Here is a 19,577-nt window from a genome sequence, read left to right as displayed (position 1 = left end):
AGGATATGTGGAGTAGTGGCCGGTCTGGAGGCCTAGTCGTGCGTGCGTGCGTGCGTGAGGCCAAGTGTAAGTCCGGCTATATAAGCCATGTACTGATATTGTGTAGAAGTGCGGCCGTGAGGGCAGCCAAAGGAGAGGAGCCGGTGTGTGTGGCGGTGCTCCGGTGTGTTGCCGAGCAACGGGGTGTGCCGAGCCAAGTGTGAGGGGTCTAGAAGATGTAGTCTCCGTCGGGACCGTGGTGTGTGCCCGGTCGACGTGAGAGTTCTTCCGGGTTGTGCCGCGTGCGTGCGTGTGTACCTCATGTATGTGTTCGAGTCGTTGTGAGAAATAAAGCCAAGATACAGGCGTTGGTGCGCCGCGGCGTTCGTCGCCGGAAAAATCATGGTGTCTCCTTCATCTACCTTGGTCCGGCGTTTGGGTCACCGGTGGGTTTGTCCCAACATCGGGGACCTCGGGGGAGCGCGTGCGGGCTGGCGCTCGTGCCGCGATGAGTCGCGACGGGCTGGCTACGAGTCCTCGCAGGCCGCGGTGAAGGGGGGGGGGTCGAGGCGCGTGGCAGCGCGGGAGTTGCTGGAGAGGGCGGCTGCGACAGCGCCACTTGGCGAGAGACGACTGGGGTTGTACATAATTCGAGAAGGAGGTGGCTGGAAGGTTAGGGAAGGCTAGGGTTAGAGAAAATGGAAGGGATGACATCTATTTATAGCAGTGGGTGCTAGGTTTGAGGGTTTTTTCACCGTTTCGAGCCGTTCGATCGCAATCGGACGGCTCTAGATGTAGGGTAGGGTTGGCTGGGTTAATGGGTTGTGTATAGGTGTTTTGGGCTGAGATGAGAGAAAGGATTATACCCCGTCACATGTTTTAAAAACAGAAAACGTCTGATAATTAAACTGACTATAGTACAACTATATATTTAACGGTTGGGTTATTAAACGACCTATGAATGCGATAAATAATTTGACAGACGGTCTATCTACACTACTGAGACTCCATGCAAACTTTCAACCCATTTCTAAAATATTTTAAACACACTTCTCAAAATAATATTTTAGCGATGTTGCAGACACGTACATGTGTGTTTAGTCATGAAACGGTCGACGATAAGAACAAAGAGAACGGGCAACTATGGACGGATGTAAATTTTTAAAAATGAATACCGATGCTATACAGATGATGCGAATGATGCATTGATGAATGTGACAAACAAATGAATCACACGGCAAAATTCGAAATAACTAAAAGTCATTTGGAGCGTCGGTTTCAAGCTATTACATTCTACTAGCTCTATCGCATCCAATCAGCAAATGTTTCTCTTAAAACTCAGCAAATGTTAGTACCTGGCTGTTTGGCCACCCTCGGCTCAAGCAGCCAATGAAATCATGGAGCAACAAACCATTACCTATAAATAACGGCGGCTGGCCTCATATGAACCTAAGACTGGGGGCTCATGAACAACCTTTTTTTTTTAAGTTTCATGAACAACCTTTATGTTTCGCCTAGCAACTGCAGGTTTTCTAAGAATGGAGGATAACTCCCTCAGACTCTCCATCAGCCTAAATTTGCTACAGCCATTGCAAGGATATACAGTATAATACCAAAAGGCAAAGCGCGCTTCATTTTCAAAGGTCTGGAAGATCACAATAGATGCGACACATGTTCGAAGGCGTCTTCTCACGACAGTAATACTACTAACTAGAGTGCTAGACAAAGACAATGAACTAAACCTCATCGTCGGCGCTGACGAACACCAATGGCACGCCAATATCTTCTTTCAAAAAAGAACAAGACACAAAATGCTAGCAGTTCCTTGTACTCTAACAGAACTGTCTCGTCGGAGCCACACGTCTCCAGCGATGACTAGGAGTTGGTGTCCTGGCCTAATAATCTTCTTCTCACTACAACACGTACGTCATTAGGAGGCATTTTATTAACGACGATTTCCTAAAATGCCTTAAAATCATGTACTAATGGCAGTTTGAAAAAGTGCCTCCGAAGCTCACAGCCTATGAAGGCGAATTTAGAAAATGCCTCCGATTATTACTGGCATTTCGGCCGAGAGCGCCTCTAATACTAATTTTATTATACAATTTGATCCTTGATTTTTGACTATTTACGAAACAACCCTCCCACCTCTGCCGCAGACGCTCTCGCTCGAGTCCAACACAGACGCTCTCGCTCGAGTCCAACACAGAAAAAAGAAAAAAGAAAACTCGCATCTCTGCACATCGCGGTGGACGCGCCGCCCGCCGACAACACAGAACACGCCGCCCGCCGCCGGTGCCGTCGGAGCCTCCGCCTCGGCGCCGCGGCCTGCAACGCAATCCCGTGCTGGATCTCGCCGCGGCCTGCACACAATCCCGCGCGGCCCCGTTGTCTGGCACCGGCCGGAGAGGAGGCGACGGAGGAGGAGGAAGGTGGCCCTCTTCCCGACCTCCTGAAGTTCTGTTGCTGTGCACGCATCAAGTTCGCTCACGTTCTGCTGTTGATCCAACGCCCAGGTGCACACAAGGTGTTTGAGATAATTCTCCTGAACTTTTCTACATCGTTTTACTTTCCTTTTGTGTTTGTGCTAGATGTTCTACATCGTTTAATACATGTAGATTGACTATATGTATGTGCTAGATGAAACTCTCCCGGCTACTTTCCTTTTCTACATCGTTTGAGATAATTCTCCTGAACAATCATTTTGGTTTGACAATGTGCAGTTTGACTATGTTGGAGAAGCACCGAACTGATTTATACATGTAGATTGGTGATATATAGATACCCTAATTACTGGCACTTGCACAATAAGCTAGATGTACTCCTAGAAGGAGTGTACAACTTGATTCTGTTCAGTTGAGAATGGATAAGAGTTGGATGCGAGCAGCAAGGTCTTCCGTCGAGTATTCTGAAGGAACTAGCAACTTCATAAAATTTGCTTTTCGTACGTCAGCAAAAAACAGCAGGATTCTCTGCCCTTGCAAGATATGTGCAAACTCTCGCTGGTTAGGTGAACTTGAAGTCTATGATCATTTGATTTATGATGGATTCATGGTTGGATATACCACATGGATTCATCATGGAGAAAGTATGCGGCCCTCCGAAACAACTTCAGGTCCTAGTTCACAGTTTGAAGAATATGTTGATAGTGATGAGATGGATGAGATGCTACTGGAAGGATTTGGTCAATTACCCCCACATTGCTCCCTATGTCCAGTAAGTTTCTCAACACCTGTTCCATACTCTCCATGCTCTCTGAACTAGTAATAACCCTCTCTCATGTTCCTGTAGACAACATCATGATATTCTATTAGTGGGTCAACGCACAAGAATACGTGATGTAGAACGTGCCCATCACAATAGTTTCCACACTTGGTTTGCTAACCATGTAAGTTCTGTGATCACACGCTAAAATTCTTAAAGCACTTCATCTGGAGATATTGCACTGACTATGTTATGTATTTAGGTTCAATCATTGATTTCCAATAATGTTAAGATCCCTGAAGAAGTTAAAGTCTTAGCACAAAAGCCATATCGGATGGTGAAGAAGTATAATGCTTACTCTATAAATGGATGCACTTTCCACACAAGGGGATATGGTGATGGCAAAGAAACACAGTGCGATGGAGTATCTATGATTGCAAAGATATCTAATTTCTCAAGTGCTAAAGATAAAAATCCAGCTTTAGGAGATGTTTCTTATTATGGACAAATCACTGAAATAGTTGAGCTAAATTATTCTAACAAAGGCAACGTGGTTTTATTCAAGTGCGATTGGGTCGATACACTAGTGGCGACAGGGCCTATAGCCCCGGCCCGTAAGGGGCTTTAGTCCCGGTTCACCAACCAGGACTAAAGGGGCGGGACTAAAGGCCTAACCTTTTCGTTCCGATCCTCTTACACGTCGGGACTAAAGGTGCTCCACGTGGGCGCCTCGTAGCGCCCCAGGGGCAGGCCCTTTAGTCCCGGCTCGTTACACGGACCGGGACTAAAGATTTTCAGATTTTGCTGGTTTTTGGCTTTTTTTTGAATGAAATTATTTTTGGGTTTTAGGGTTTTAGGGTTTAGGTGTTCGGGAGATTGACGTGATGCCTCGTTTGGTGTTCGGGAATTAGTTTCAATATAATTTAAAATAGAAATAATTATGCATATATATATATAATTAACTTATCTTACAAGCGAGCATATATATACAATTATATGGAGATCTGAATTATCGGGACTAGAGCCCGTCTATTCGATTACATGGACGGACATCAGTAATGGCCCCTAGCTACACTAAATCGTCCTTTGTCATCTATAGCTTCTCCTCAGAAAGGTCACAAGCTCCTCTGCAACAGCAATGGCGCGTTGCTCTGGTAGGACCTTCGTCGTCATGGCCGTGTGCTATATAAGAAGAGGAGATGAATATGAATATCAATCATGATAACAAAGAATGACGGGTAAAATAGAGGTGTGAATGTTCATTGCTTACGTCGAATCTGTGATCCTTGTGCTCAGAGGTAAACATGCGAATGGTCTCGCAAACATAGTATCCGCATAGATGTGTTCCCCGTGGCTGCTGGTCGAACTTTATGAGAATAGAATATATATAATCAAAATAATAATCTAGCATCATAAATGTATTGAAAATTAATAGAAGTATATCATACTACTACTTACCTGAGCCGCTTTAAAGGTCAACTTCTCATGAAAGTTACCGGGAGTCACGCACTTGAACCGCTTCTAAACCCTGCCCGACAAGGATAATGATTTGCTCAGTTTTTCATTAATTGATATATCAGAAAATCATCGGAAGAGACCGATAGAGCGCAAAAATGATTAAAATTACCCTTGGAGCATGTCCTGCAGGCTTTGGAACTGTTTCAAGGGTCTCGATAATGGGTCGAAGGCATCAACTCTTCCCTTATCAATTTGAATGTCCAACAGAATCCAATGGAAGCTGCACATGTATATATATATATATAAGTGTCAGTAACTTATCAATTACACTTATAACTGAATGGACACAACAGAGTAAAGATCCTCACCTGAAGTTGTATGGAAACAGTATGTGGTCACAGAAATTTTGATCTATTAGAAACCTTAGAAGGTTTTCCTCCGTCTCCTTGGGATAATTAGTTAGCGTCGCTATATCTATTTTATCTGGGTCAATAAACCCAATATTTAGGATGCACTTACTTTTACAATACAGAATCTTCATTCTGCATAATAGAGTACAAGTTATATATAGACAATGAATTGAAATAACTAAACAAGTTATATATATGTAGACAACAAATTGAAAAACTTACAGACAATAGCAACTCATAAGCGATTTGTCGAGGGCGTCGCCATTGTACATCTGGAAGAGTTCATCAAAGTCGATATGGATTTGTTCAGGGCGGCCGTAGTACTCCTTGGGGACACTCAGCACGATCATCGTTCTCCCATTCTTTGATTCACTTAAGTACCATTGATGCAAGTAACGCATATTTGTTGGGAGATCATCTTTGCTGACCAAAGGCTCATCCAAGACAAACTGTGGCTTAGGGGCTACCACAGCCTTGGGTATCTTGTCGTCTTGGGAAGACAGCAATTCTTCAACCGAGACACCACATGCAGCCGCCAACTTCTTTGCACTTTCTAAAGCTAGATCCTGCATCGAAGGGGAACATTCTCGGTTAACACCTTGAGGGGTGGGATCGACTGTTTGGCCTGTTGTCCAAGCTGAGGAACGTCTGATTTTTTCTTGCTTGTAGTTGAACTTGATTTGCTCCCACTTGCACCTCTTTTTCACTTCCTTCTGCAATGTGCGTGTATAGTCATCAGGCTTATGGTGTAAGTCATAAGGTCTGATAGGAAGATTAGCATGACGTACCTTTGGGAGGGGCGACAATTTGCGCTTTGGGGTGCTCTGTGGCTTAGGAATCGTCGGCGGAGCGTTCTTGGTGGCACGCTCCCGCTTAGTATCCGGAGCGGGCGGCGGCAGAGACGGACGACCCAAGTCCGGCGGCGGTGATCGAGATGGACTCGTGTTGTGCTGGCAATGTGCGTGTATAGTCATCAGGCTTATGGTGTAAGTCATACTGTGATGGAAGGGGGTACGATCATAAGGTCCGATAGGAAGATTAGCATGACGTACCTTTGGTAGGGGCGACCGTTTGCGCTCTGGGTGCTCTGTGGCTTAGGAATCGTTGGCGGAGCGTTCTTGGTGGCACACTCCCGCTTTGTATCTGTGGCAGGCTCAGGCTTTGTATCCGGAGCGGGCGCCGGCGGAGCGTTCTTGGTGGCACGCTCCCGCTTTGTATCCGTGGCAGGCTCAGGCTGCGTATCCGGAGCGGGCGGCGGCGGAGCGTTCTTGGTGGCACGCTCCCGCTTTGTATCCGTGGCAGGCTCAGGCTGCGTATCCGGAGCGGGCGGCGGCGGAGCGTTCTTGGTGGCACGCTCCCGCTTTGTATCCGTGGCAAGCTCAGGCTTTGTATCCGGAGCGGGCGGCGGCGGAGCGTTCTTGGTGGCACGCTCCCGCTTTGTATCCGTGGCAGGCTCAGGCTTTGTATCCGGAGCGGGCGACGGCGGAGCGTTCTTGGTGGCACGCTCCCGTTTGTATCCGTGGCAGGCTCAGGCTTTGTATCCGGAGCGGGCGGCGGCGGAGATAGAGATGGACTCGTGTTGTGCTGGCCGACGTCATGTGGAGGGCTTGGAGGTAATGGAGGTATAGTTGACCTGCGACGACTCGGAGGCGGTGTTGTCCTTGGGGCCGAGCCTGGAAGCTTGATGTAGTTCTTGTCCCATAGGATGACTCCACCCAGTACTTCTCCGAGTGTCCTCTCATCTTCGGGTCCAGCTATGTCGAGCTGCATATCACTAAACCCCGTCATGATTTCATCCACCCCGACTTTAGCAAAGCCAGCTGGAATCTCACGGCCATGCCAGCGTGCATCAGGGCCAGAAGGTAAAGCTTGTCCAACAGCCACCTTCATGGATATGTTCTTGAATTTCTGATGGAGTTCACATGATGTTGACTCCTTGATTCCATCCACGGGGTAGCCGGGACCGCCCTGTATTATTCTTCGTTCATCGCCGGGCGGGGCCTCAGATTCAGCCACGCTGCTTTTCCGCTTAGATGGGGCGCCGGTAATATCAAGTGCAGGATCTTCCGGGCGCGGTACTCCTCTAAGCTCATCAATCTGCTTCTGTTGCTCGTTAATCCTGGCAAGCAACTGGTTGAACTTGTCATTCTCCTCATCCTGCTGCCGCTTATTTGCTCTCTCTCGGCTTCTGTAAGTGTCTTGGTCTCTGGCAAACCCAAGCCACCACGGGTAAGATGGACCGAAGCCTCGCGTTCGTCCTCCATGTTCGTCATTGCCGAGGACCAATGTGAGCAAATCTTTATCTCTATCTGCAGTGAACTTTCTTTGTCCCTCCTTAATTTCTTTCACTATCCTTTTCCAATTCTCCCTGGGTATCCTAAGATTGTCATTGCAGATGAGGTCCCCTGTTTTTTCGTCGTACGACCCACCATGCGCAAGGAACCAATTTCTTGCTCTCAATTCCCACTCATCACGGTGTGGTTCAGGTACGATGCCTTTATCTATCAGATATTGCTCTTCCTTTTCCCACTTTGGGATGGCAGTCTCATAGCCCCCTGGCCCCAGCTTGTGGTGATATTTCTTCTTATCTGCATTTATCTTGTTCTTTTATGATAATGCCTGGGCATCTTCTGACTCCTTGTACTCTTGAAATTCCTTCCAGTGATTCGCCTGCTTGGCTAGATACCCCTCGAATACTCGCACTTTCTTGGTCTCCAGATAGTTTTTCCATAGCTTCTTCTTCCAGCTACGGAACAGTTCGGCCATCTTCTTTAGAGTCCACTGCTTGAATTTGGCCCTCAGTTTGTCTGCGCCGTCTTCATTCTCACATTCTGGCAGGTTGAAATGTGACATGAGATCATTCCAAAGATTATCTTTGTACCTGTCGGTGACATAGTCACTATCGGCTGCCCCTTTGCGCTTGTTCCACTCCCGAACGCTGATCGGGACGTGATCCCTAACGAGAACTCCGCATTGCTTCTTGAATGTGTCAGCAGCATTCTTAGGAAGCTTGGGTTCGCCCGTAGGCATTATCACCTCAAAGGTGTAATGCGTTCGTGCATCCAACTTTCTAGTCGGGCCTTGTTTCGTAGATTTGCTCGATGTGGAGGCCTAAGAGGGAGAAACATTCATCAAATGAATGTATATGTATACAATATAGAGCTATCTCCAATATTTTTGACATATTACAAGTGATTGTCGAACTTCATATGTATACCTCGCCGGACTTTATTATTTCTTCACCGGCTTCTCCATCAGTGGAGCTATCATCACCTTCTCCGTCATTGGACCTATCTCCTGCCCCATCGGCTTCATCTTCGTGTCGCTCAACCTCCATTCCATATCTGGAGTCGTTTAGATATGATGTCGGAGATTCGGCTGGTTCAACGTCGGGGCCGTCTTTGATTATATCTTCGAGAAGTTCTTCCTCTTCGAGGTTCCTGATATGTGGATCCATAGTTCTGCAAAAATGGGCATTTGATTAACTAATAAACTAACAAACTATATAAGAGGGGTTGGAAACTTCGAAGGCTCGTTTTATATAGGAGGACCTTTAGTCCCGGGTCTTGGCAAGAACCTAAACTCTAAAATACCAGCCTGGCGGAGCCCAGTCCCGGACACTTAAGCATATAAAATAGCAAAATTAAACTAGTTCTATTAATTTTCTTGCTAAAAATAAACTATTAGCACTTAAGCATATACAATAGAAAAATTAAACTATTAACACTTAAGCATATACAATAGCAAAATTATATTTCTACTTCTCCTTCTCCTATTATTCTTCTACTTCTACTTCTCCTATTCTTCTACTACTTCGTCTCCTCTCCTCTTCTTCTATTTTTCCTCTTCTTCTCCTCTCCTCCTCTTCTTATTCTCCTTTTTCTTCTTTCCTTCTCCTGCTTTTCTTATTCTCCTTTTTCTTCCTTTCTTCTCCTTTTTCTTCCTTTCTTCTCCTTTTTCTTCTTTTCTTCTCTTTTTCTTCCTTTCCTCTCCTTTTTCTTCTTTTCTTCTCCTTTTTCTTCCTTTCTTCTCCTTTTTCTTCCTTTCTTCTCCTTTTTCTTCCTTTCTTCTCCTTTTTCTTCTTTGCTTGTGCTGGCCAGAGTGTTGGGGAGGAGGGGGCGTGGGGCTTACCGGCCGGGGGTGTCGACGGCGCACGGCGAGGAGGACGGCGGCGCGCGGCGAGGAGGACGGCGGCGGCGAGCAGGACGACGGGGACGGCGAGGAGGACGGCAGGCGGCGGCGAGCAGGACGGCGGGCAGCCTGACGGCGTCGTCGAGTTCGTCGCTTGCCGCGCCGGGCAGGAGAACAAGAGGAAGAGAAGAGAAAATGGACGATTTGGGTTCGAAATTTTCTAACTCCCGCTTATACAGGTGGATCTTTAGTCCCGGTTCGGGGCTCAATCCGGGACTAAAGACCCCTTTAGTCCCGGGTGGTGCCACGACCCGGGACTGAAGACCCTTTTTCGGGCAGACTAGAAGGCGGGAAACAGGGGCCTTTAGTCCCGGGGCGTGGCTCCAACCGGGACTAAAGGGGGTCTTTAGTCCCGGCTGGAGCCACGACCCGGGACTAAAGGCCCTTTTTCGGCGGACAAGAAGGCGGGAAGCAGGGGCCTTTAGTCCCGGGGCGTGGCAAGAACCGGGACTAAGGTTTTGCCTATATAAACCCTCGCCCCTGCCCGCCATATCCCCTGTTTTTTAGTTGTTGAAGTGTGACCACGCCATGCTCTTGCCACCCTAGTTCATGCACATGACGTGTTCGATGAAATGCCCGAGCCACTCTACTTAAGCTTTCTCCTCTTCAAACTCAACCTCCAAGCTTCATTTTCCTTAATATTTGTCTAGGTTTGGCCGTGCACACCAACTGCGAGCACCACGTGGTGAGCCTCTTGTTCTTATCTTCTTTTTAAAATCAAAAAAATCTTACTTGTATGATTTAGATACATACTTGTATAAATTACTCACTTTCAATATTTTTTGTTATTATATAGTGCGATGGTTTTGGTATCCGCCTCCGTCGGCCCTCGTCCTGTCTATGATTCGGATGTGGTATATATTATCTTTTATAACTATTTGTTTTATTTAGTGTTTATGACAACTATGACAACCAATGTGACATATATTTTTTTAATCTAGGAGGTATGTGAACCGGAAATTCCAACCCACATAAAAATTCTTGTCGAGAAGTTAAATTTGGTTGAAAAAGAAAACAAATATTTGAAGAAAAAATTGAAAATAATTGAGGATAAGAATATGGAACTGGAGCTGCATGTCGCCGATGTCATCGATGATCGCAAGATGAAGATCGATGCGATGCGGTTGAAGATGGATGCAATGCGCTTGAAGATGGATGAAATGCGCTTGAAGATTAGGAATATTAGAAAATATGCCATTGATAAAGAGGCTTGGTATCATTATGCTGTTGGGTCAATTGTTATCTTAGTTGCGATTTTGATCGCGTTTGTTGTTGCATTTAAATGTTTTACATAGTTGTATGTTGTTTTATGAGAGAACTTTATGTATTTATTTTTTGCAATAATAACATTTGATCACTACTGTTCTTTGGCTTTAATGTGATGATGAACTTGTATTAATTTGGTCATATGTTCTGCAATGATTTTTTGAACTTATTTGAACTCCATACTTTTTGTGTGTTCAAAATGCACCATTCAAAGGCACATCACAAAATTTCAACAATTTCTGACTTCATTTGGTATATTTCGTGGATTTACTTATTTTTTTGAGCTAGTTGACCCTGAAATTGAAAAGCACTACAAATGAACTCTGAAAATGTTAAAAGTTGGCATGCTATCATCATTTCACCCACATAACATGTGTTCAAAAGTTGAGAGGGCTACGACAAAAACTGAATGCACTTCGTGTACAAAACGGACAATCTCTCTCGAAGTATCAGGGTTTCGAACGAGAACTCATCTCTTAAAAAGGGATTTCATTTTTTTGAACTTATTTGAACTCCATACATTTTGTGTGTTTAAAATGCACCATTCAAAGGCACGCCACAAAATTTCAACAATTTCTGACTTCATTTGATATATTTCGTGCATTTACTTTTTTTTTTTGAGCTAGTTGACCCTGAAATTGAAAAGCACTACAAATGAACTCTGAAAATGTTGAAAGTTGGCATGCTATCATCATTTCACCCACATAGCATGTGTTAAAAAGTTGAGAGGGCTACGACAAAAACTGGATGCACTTCGTGTACAAAACGGACAATCTCTCTCGAAGTATTAGGGTTTCGAACGAGAACTCATCTCTTACAAAGGGATTTCATTTTTTTGAACTTATTTGAACTCCATACTTTTTGTGTGTTCAAAATGAACCATTCAAAGGCACACCACAAAATTTCAACAATTTCTAACTTCATTTGGTATATTTCGTGCATTTACTTATTTTTTTTGAGCTAGTTGACCCTGAAATTGAAAAGCACTACAAATGAACTCTGAAAATGTTGAAAGTTGGCATACTATCATCATTTCACCCACATAGCATGTGTTAAAAAGTTGGGAGGGCTACGACAAAAGCTGGATGCACTTCGTGTACAAAACGGACAATCTCTCTCGAAGTATCACGGTTTCGAACGAGAACTCATCTCTTACAAAGGGATTTCATTTTTTTGAACTTATTTGAACTCCATACTTTTTGTGTGTTCAAAATGCACCATTCAAAGGCACACCACAAAATTTCAACAATTTCTGACTTCATTTGATATATTTCGTGGATTTACTTTTTTGTTTTGAGCTAGTTGACCCTGAAATTGAAAAGCACTACAAATGAACTCTGAAAATGTTGAAAGTTGGCATGCTATCATCATTTCACCCAAATAGAATGTGTTAAAAAGTTGAGAGGGCTACGACAAAAACTGAATGCACTTTGTGTACAAAACGGACAATCTCTGTCGAAGTATTAGGGTTTCGAACGAGAACTCATCTCTTACAAAGGGATTTCATTTTTTGAACTTATTTGAACTCCATACTTTTTGTGTGTCAAAAATGCACCATTCAAAGGCACACCACAAAATTTCAACAATTTCTGACTTCATTTGATATATTTCGTGCATTTACTTTTTTTTTAGCTAGTTGACCCAGAAATTGAAAAGCACTACAAATGAACTCTGAAAATGTTGAAAGTTGGCATGATATCATCATTTCACCCACATAGCATGTGTTAAAAAGTTGAGAGGGCTACGACAAAAACTGGATGCACTTCGTGTACAAAACGGACAATCTCTATAGAAGTATCGGGGTTTCGAACGAGAACTCATCTCTTACAAAGGGATTTCATTTTTTTGAAATTATTTGAACTCCATACTTTTTGTGTGTTCAAAATGCACCATTCAAAGGCACGCCACAAAATTTCAACAATTTCTGACTTCATTTGGTATATTTCGTGGATTTACTTATTTTTTTGAGCTAGTTGACCCTGAAATTGAAAAGCACTACAAATGAACTCTGAAAATGTTAAAAGTTGGCATGCTATCATCATTTCACCCACATAACATGTGTTAAAAAGTTGAGAGGGCTACGACAAAAACTGAATGCACTTCGTGTACAAAACGGACAATCTCTCTCGAAGTATTAGGGTATCGAACGAGAACTCATCTCTTAAAAAGGGATTTCATTTTTTTGAACTTATTTGAACTCCATACTTTTTGTGTGTTCAAAATGCACCATTCAAAGGCACGCCACAAAATTTCAACAATTTCTGACTTCATTTGATATATTTCGTGCATTTACTTATTTTTTTGAGCTAGTTGACCCTGAAATTGAAAAGCACTACAAATGAACTCTGAAAATGTTGAAAGTTGGCATGCTATCATCATTTCACCCACATAGCATGTGTTAAAAAGTTGAGAGGGCTACGACAAAAACTGGATGCACTTCGTGTACAAAACGGACAATCTCTCTCGAAGTATTAGGGTTTCGAACGAGAACTCATCTCTTACAAAGGGATTTCATTTTTTTGAACTTATTTGAACTCCATACTTTTTGTGTGTTCAAAATGAACCATTCAAAGGCACACCACAAAATTTCAACAATTTCTAACTTCATTTGGTATATTTCGTGCATTTACTTATTTTTTTTGAGCTAGTTGACCCTGAAATTGAAAAGCACTACAAATGAACTCTGAAAATGTTAAAAGTTGGCATACTATCATCATTTCACCCACATAGCATGTGTTAAAAAGTTGAGAGGGCTACGACAAAAGCTGGATGCACTTCGTGTATAAAACGGACAATCTCTCTCGAAGTATCACGGTTTCGAACGAGAACTCATCTCTTACAAAGGGATTTCATTTTTTTGAACTTATTTGAACTCCATACTTTTTGTGTGTTCAAAATGCACCATTCAAAGGCACACCACAAAATTTCAACAATTTCTGACTTCATTTGATATATTTCGTGGATTTACTTTTTTGTTTTGAGCTAGTTGACCCTGAAATTGAAAAGCACTACAAATGAACTCTGAAAATGTTGAAAGTTGGCATGCTATCATCATTTCACCCACATAGAATGTGTTAAAAAGTTGAGAGGGCTACGACAAAAACTGAATGCACTTTGTGTACAAAACGGACAATCTCTGTCGAAGTATTAGGGTTTCGAACGAGAACTCATCTCTTACAAAGGGATTTCATTTTTTGAACTTATTTGAACTCCATACTTTTTGTGTGCCAAAAATGCACCATTCAAAGGCACACCACAAAATTTCAACAATTTCTGACTTCATTTGATATATTTCGTGCATTTACTTTTTTTTTAGCTAGTTGACCCAGAAATTGAAAAGCACTACAAATGAACTCTGAAAATGTTGAAAGTTGGCATGCTATCATCATTTCACCCACATAGCATGTGTTAAAAAGTTGAGAGGGCTACGACAAAAACTGGATGCACTTCGTGTACAAAACGGACAATCTCTATAGAAGTATCGGGGTTTCGAACGAGAACTCATCTCTTACAAAGGGATTTCATTTTTTTGAACTTATTTGAACTCCATACTTTTTGTGTGTTCAAAATGCACCATTAAAAGGCACACCACAAAATTTCAACAATTTCTGACTTCATTTGGTATATTTCGTGCATTTACTTTTTTTTTGAGCTAGTTGACCCTGAAATTGAAAAGCACTACAAATGAACTCTGAAAATGTTGAAAGTTGGCATGCTATCATCATTTCACCCACATAGCATGTGTTAAAAAGTTGAGAGGGCTACGACAAAAACTGGATGCACTTCGTGTACAAAATGGACAATCTCTCTCGAAGTATTAGGGTTTCGAACGAGAACTCATCTCTTACAAAGGGATTTCATTTTTTTGAACTTATTTGAACTCCATACTTTTTGTGTGTTCAAAATGCACCATTCAAAGGCACACCACAAAATTTCAATAATTTCTGACTTCATTTGATATATTTCGTGCATTTACTTATTTTTTTTGAGCTAGTTGACCCTGAAATTGAAAAGCACTACAAATGAACTCTGAAAATATTGAAAGTTGGCATGCTATCATCATTTCACCCACATAGCATGTGTTAAAAAGTTTAGAGGGCTACGACAAAAACTGGATGCACTTCGTGTATAAAACGGACAATCTCTCTCGAAGTATCAGGGTTCCGAACGAGAACTCATCTCTTACATGGATACTATGAAAATGAAAAGTGTTTGAAATTTAGTACATTCCATACATGCATTACATAAAAGGTTTAATACAATATTACATTATTGCACCAATATTCCTATCTATTATTTCTGTTTTCTTCTGGGTCGTAGCCATGGAGAATCTTCATCATTCAGTAGGATGCTTGGGTCAGTTTTCACTTTGAAGGGCGGAATTTCATGAAACTTATTATAATCTTCTGACATGTCTGTCTTGTCATCTACTCCCATGATGTTTCTTTTTCCTGAAAGAACTATGTGGCGTTTTGGCTCATCGGACGATATCTTCTTTTGTTGATTTCTTTTTCTCGTTAATGTAGACATGTCCTTCACATAGAAAACCTGAGCGACATCATTGGCTAGGACAAATGGTTCGTCCATGTACGCAAGATTGTTGAGATCCACTGTTGTCATGCCGTACTTTTGGTCTACAACTACCCCGTCTCCTGTCAGCTTCACCCATTTGCACCGAAATAAAGGGATCTTAAAAGTAGGTCCATAGTCAAGTTCCCATATCTCCTCTATGTACCCGTAATATGTTTCCAAACAGTGCCCATTCCCGTCTGTTGCATTAAAGCGGACACCACTATTTTGGTTGGTGCTCTTTTTATCTTGGGCAACCGTGTAAAATATATTCCCATTTATCTCATACCCTTGGAAAGTACATATAGTCGAAGATGGTGGCCTGGCCAAACAGTACAGCTCATCTTCAACGGTGTCGTCATTCATGAGATGTGTCTGCAACCAACTGCCAAAAGTCTTCTCGTGTTCCCCTTTAATCCAAGAGTCAGCCTTCCCCGGGTTTTCAGAGCGTAGAATATTCTTGTGTCTCACGATATACGGAGCCACCACGGTGGAATTATGTAGAACTGTGTAGTGTGCTTGAGAGAAAGAATGCCCGTCCATACATACTTTTGCTTTCCTTCCTAGTGTGCCTTTTCCTGTCAGCCTACCCTCATACCGAGATTCAGGAACACCAATCGGCTTAAGGTCAGGAAGAAAGTCCACACAAAACTCAATGACCTCCTCTGTTCCATAGCCCTTGGAGATGCTTCCTTCTGGCCTAGCACGGTTACGAACATATTTCTATAAGACTCCCATGAACCTCTCGAAGGGGAACATATTGTGTAGAAACACAGGACCGAGAATTCTAATCTCTTCGACTAGGTGAACTAGGAGGTGTGTCATTATATTGAAGAAGGATGGCGGGAACAACAGCTCAAAGCTGACCAGACATTGGACCACATCAATCTGTAACCCTGATAGACTTTCTCGATCGATTACCTTCTGAGAAATTGCATTGAGGAATGCACATACCTTCACAATTGCCAGGCGAACATTTTCCGGTAGAATTCCCCTCAATGCAACCGGAAGCAATTGCGTCATAAGCACGTGGCAGTCATGAGACTTTAGGTTTTGGAATTTTTTGTCTTTCATATTTACGATTCCCTTTATATTCGACGAGAAGCCGGTCGGGACCTTGATACTGAACAGGACTTCAAAGAAGATTTCCTTCTCTTCCTTAGTAAGAGCGTAGCTGGCACGCCCTTGAAACTGCCCTGGATGCATGCCATTTCTCCCTTTATGACGTTCCTGGTCCTCACGTGCTTCCGGTGTATCTTTTGACTTCCCATACAAGCCCAGGAAGCCTAGAATATTCACGCAGAGATTCTTCGTCAGGTGCATCACGTCGATTGCCGAGCGGACCTCATGGACTTCCCAGTAGGGTAGCTCCCAAAATATAGATTTCTTCTTCCACATGGGTACGCGCTTATCAGGGTCGTTAGGAACAGGTTGGCTGCCAGGACCCTTTCCAAAGATTACTTTTAAATCTTTGACCATATCAAATACTTCAACACCAGTACGGATGACAGGCTTCCCCCGGGGTTCTGCCTTGCCATTGAAATGCTTGCCTTTTTTCTTTAAGGGATGCTTGGGCGGAAGAAAACGACGATTGTACGGATACACATTCTTCCTACAGTTGTCGAGATATATACTTTTTGTCTGATCCAAACAGTGCGTGCATGCATTGTATCCCTTGTTTGACTGTCCTGAAATGTTACTAAGAGCAGGTCAATCATTGATGGTTACGAAAAGCAATGCTCGAAGGTCAAATTCCTCTTGTTTGTGCTCGTCCCACACACGTACACCTGGTTCGGCCCACAGCTGTAAAAGTTCATCAACTAATGGCCTTAGGTACACATCAATATCGTTGCCGGGTTGCTTTGGACCTTGTATAAGCACTGGCATCATAATGAACTTCCGCTTCATGCACAACCAAGGAGAAAGGTTGTAGATACATAGAGTAACGGGCCAGGTGCTGTGACTGCAACTCTGCTCCCCAAAAGGATTCATGCCATATGTACTCAGACCTAACCATAAGTTCCTTGCGTCAGTTGCAAATCTCGGGAACTCTCTCTCGATTTTTCTCCACTGCCGACCATCAGCGGTGTGCCTCAACTTATCGTCTTTCATACGATCTTCCATGTGCCATCGCAACAACTTCGCATGATCTTTATTTATGAACAGACGTTTCAACCGTGGTATTATAGGAGCATACCACATCACCTTGGTAGGAACCCTCTTCCTAGGTGGCTCGCCCTCAATATCACCAGGGTCATCTTTTCTGATCTTATACCGCAATGCAGTGCATACCGGGCATTTATCCATATTCTCGTACTTCTCACCGCGGTAGAGGATGCAGTCATTAGGGCATGCATGTATCTTCTGCACGTCTAATCCTAGAGGGCAGACAAGCTTCTTTGCTTCGTACGTGCTGGCGGGCAATTCGTTCTTTCTTGGAAGCATCTTCTTCATCAGTACCAGCAACTTTTCGAATGACGAGTCAGTCACACTGGTCTCTGCCTTCCACTTCAGCAATTCCAGTGTGCTACCCAGATTCTTCTGGCCATCTTCACAAGTTGGGTACAACAATTTGTTGTGGTCCTGTAACATCTGCTCGAACTGCAACCTCTCCTTTTCTGTGTCGCAACCTCGCCGTGCATCAGAAATGACCCGGCCAAGATCATCAGCGGGCTCATCTGGTTCCCGTTCTTCATCCTGATCTTCTTCTTCATTGTCTTCCATTGCGGTATCAGCATACTCAGGGAACATAGATCGTTAGTTGTCATCATCATTCTCTTCTTCTTCATCGTCGTCTTCCATCATAACCCCTCTTTCTCCGTGCTTGGTCCAAACATTATAGCCTGACATAAAACCGGACCGAAGCAGGTGGCTCTGAATGACTCTTGAGGAAGTGTAATCCTTCTCATTCCGACATTCAACACATGGACAAAACATATAGCCACCACCATGCTTGTTCGCATCGGCTGCATCTCGAAAAGAATGCACGCCTTCTCTGTAAGCGGCTGTGCGTCGATCACCGTACATCCATGGATGGCTCATCTGCGTTATACGACAGTATATCAAATACAATCACGATCCTAAAAATTAGTACCGCACGGTCTAAACGAGGAAATATAGTTGCTAACCTTTTAGAATAAGTAGAAATAAAGAGGAAGAGGTTTAAGCGTGGCTCGGGCATCTCATATCGTAGTTGTGTTCGGTGAACTGAAGCGGCATCGCTCTAACACACATTTCAACAAACACCTCTAGTGCATCAAAAAAGTGGAGAGCAAGCACCCACCCACAATCCTCCATCCAAGAAAAATGCAACGAAGAGGGGAGAGGGGGGCTGTGCTATATATAGGCAGAGGACTTTAGTCCCGGTTTGAGACACAAACCGGGACTAAAGGTGGCGCACATGCGGGCTGCCCACCGCGTAGCCCTTTAGTCCCGGTTTGGGACATGAACCGGGACTAAAGGCTCCTTACGAGCCGGGATTAAAGCCTCGAGGGAGGATATGAGAATTGGGGCGACGTGGCCGGGCCTTTATTCCCGGCCCAGAGGCAGGCCGGGACTAAAGGGTCCCGGCCAAAGGCCCGTTTTCTACTAGTGACAGTGTTCGCCCTGACGCTGGAGTTCGAAAGGACCCATATGGAATAACTGAAGTGAATTTTAACCACTTGGTAAGCAGTGGTAGTGATATATTTGACGATCCATTTATCCTCGCAACTCAAGCCACCCAAGTCTATTATGTACAAGATTCTATAGAGAAGGATTGGTACGCCGTGGTTCATCCACCTACAAGAGACTTCTTTGATATGGATGCTAGAAGTGATGGGAATGATGAATATTAGGCTAGGACCAGGTGAGAGTTATTTTTTGTTTTTGAACTAAATGTCGAATGAGAAGTTGCTATCTTAGTTTTGATACTGTATTTTCTAACTAAGTTTCGAATTGTACATGTCAGGAAATATGATGACTTCGGGGTCAAGATCTGATGCATTCAATGAGTCCCATGTATCTAACCATGAACGAAGATTGAATGAGCTGAATTATAGAGTCAGAGAAGTTAATCTACCACAAATGGAATGCATCAATATTATCAAACAAATTAAAACAAAAGCTTCAAATAGGGATAAATTAAAACACTTCACTATGGTAAGCTCTTTAAATGCTTGGTGACTTCTTGTTTTTATTACTTTTGATGGTCTTGAGGAGCTCAACATGGATACTTGTGAACACTTTTTTTTTACTCATCTTGTTTTTTTATATTGATTTTGAAGAATTCTAGAGCCGAAGAACATGATGACTTAAGGAGCCATGAGGGAAGTGGTGATGAAACTGAATCAGAAGATGGAGAAGATGACGTTGAACACGGTGATGAAACTGAATCAGAAGATGGAGAAGAAGATGAACATGAACAAGAAGAGGAAGTTAGACAAGAACATCAACAAACTCATGGTTAGTTCTGAGGGTATAAAAGAATTTACATGTGCTTGTTATGCATGGGAATAATGG

At 43.4% G+C, this 19,577-nt stretch overlaps 1 protein-coding gene across 2 annotated transcripts; it reads left to right on the top strand.

Moving 5' to 3' along the window:
• The first annotated feature begins 2,380 nt into the window (after positions 1-2,380).
• LOC123398609 (histone acetyltransferase GCN5-like) lies at positions 2,381-19,564 on the top strand. 2 transcript variants are annotated; one of them, XR_006610218.1, is made up of 3 exons: positions 2,381-2,506; positions 19,027-19,217; positions 19,343-19,427. XR_006610218.1 is itself a non-coding variant. In XM_045093064.1 (3 exons), exons 1-3 carry the CDS (start codon positions 18,882-18,884, stop codon positions 19,523-19,525), a joined length of 417 nt encoding a protein of 138 aa, XP_044948999.1. In that variant the 5' UTR covers positions 18,752-18,881; the 3' UTR covers positions 19,526-19,564. The 2 variants fall into 2 exon arrangements, 1 of the variants encoding a protein (XP_044948999.1); XM_045093064.1 differs by lacking the exon at positions 2,381-2,506 and adding an exon at positions 18,752-18,924 and having other exon boundaries at positions 19,343-19,564.
• Positions 19,565-19,577: the final 13 nt, after the last annotated feature.

This window comes from Hordeum vulgare, chromosome 5H, assembly GCF_904849725.1.
Source record: "Hordeum vulgare subsp. vulgare chromosome 5H, MorexV3_pseudomolecules_assembly, whole genome shotgun sequence".
Lineage (NCBI taxonomy): Eukaryota > Viridiplantae > Streptophyta > Magnoliopsida > Poales > Poaceae > Hordeum > Hordeum vulgare.
This window is presented reverse-complemented; position numbering and strand designations above follow the sequence as displayed.

What these genes read in the sequence shown, in the direction of transcription:
- LOC123398609 (XM_045093064.1), top strand. Translation starts at nt 18,882, where the DNA reads ATGCTAGAAGTGATGGGAATGATGAATATTAGGCTAGGACCAG. An exon ending in GAATATTAGGCTAGGACCAG is followed by an intron (nt 18,925 to 19,026) that starts GTGAGAGTTATT and finishes TGTACATGTCAG; the next exon opens with GAAATATGATGACTTCGGGG. An exon ending in AATTAAAACACTTCACTATG is followed by an intron (nt 19,218 to 19,342) that starts GTAAGCTCTTTA and finishes TTGATTTTGAAG; the next exon opens with AATTCTAGAGCCGAAGAACA.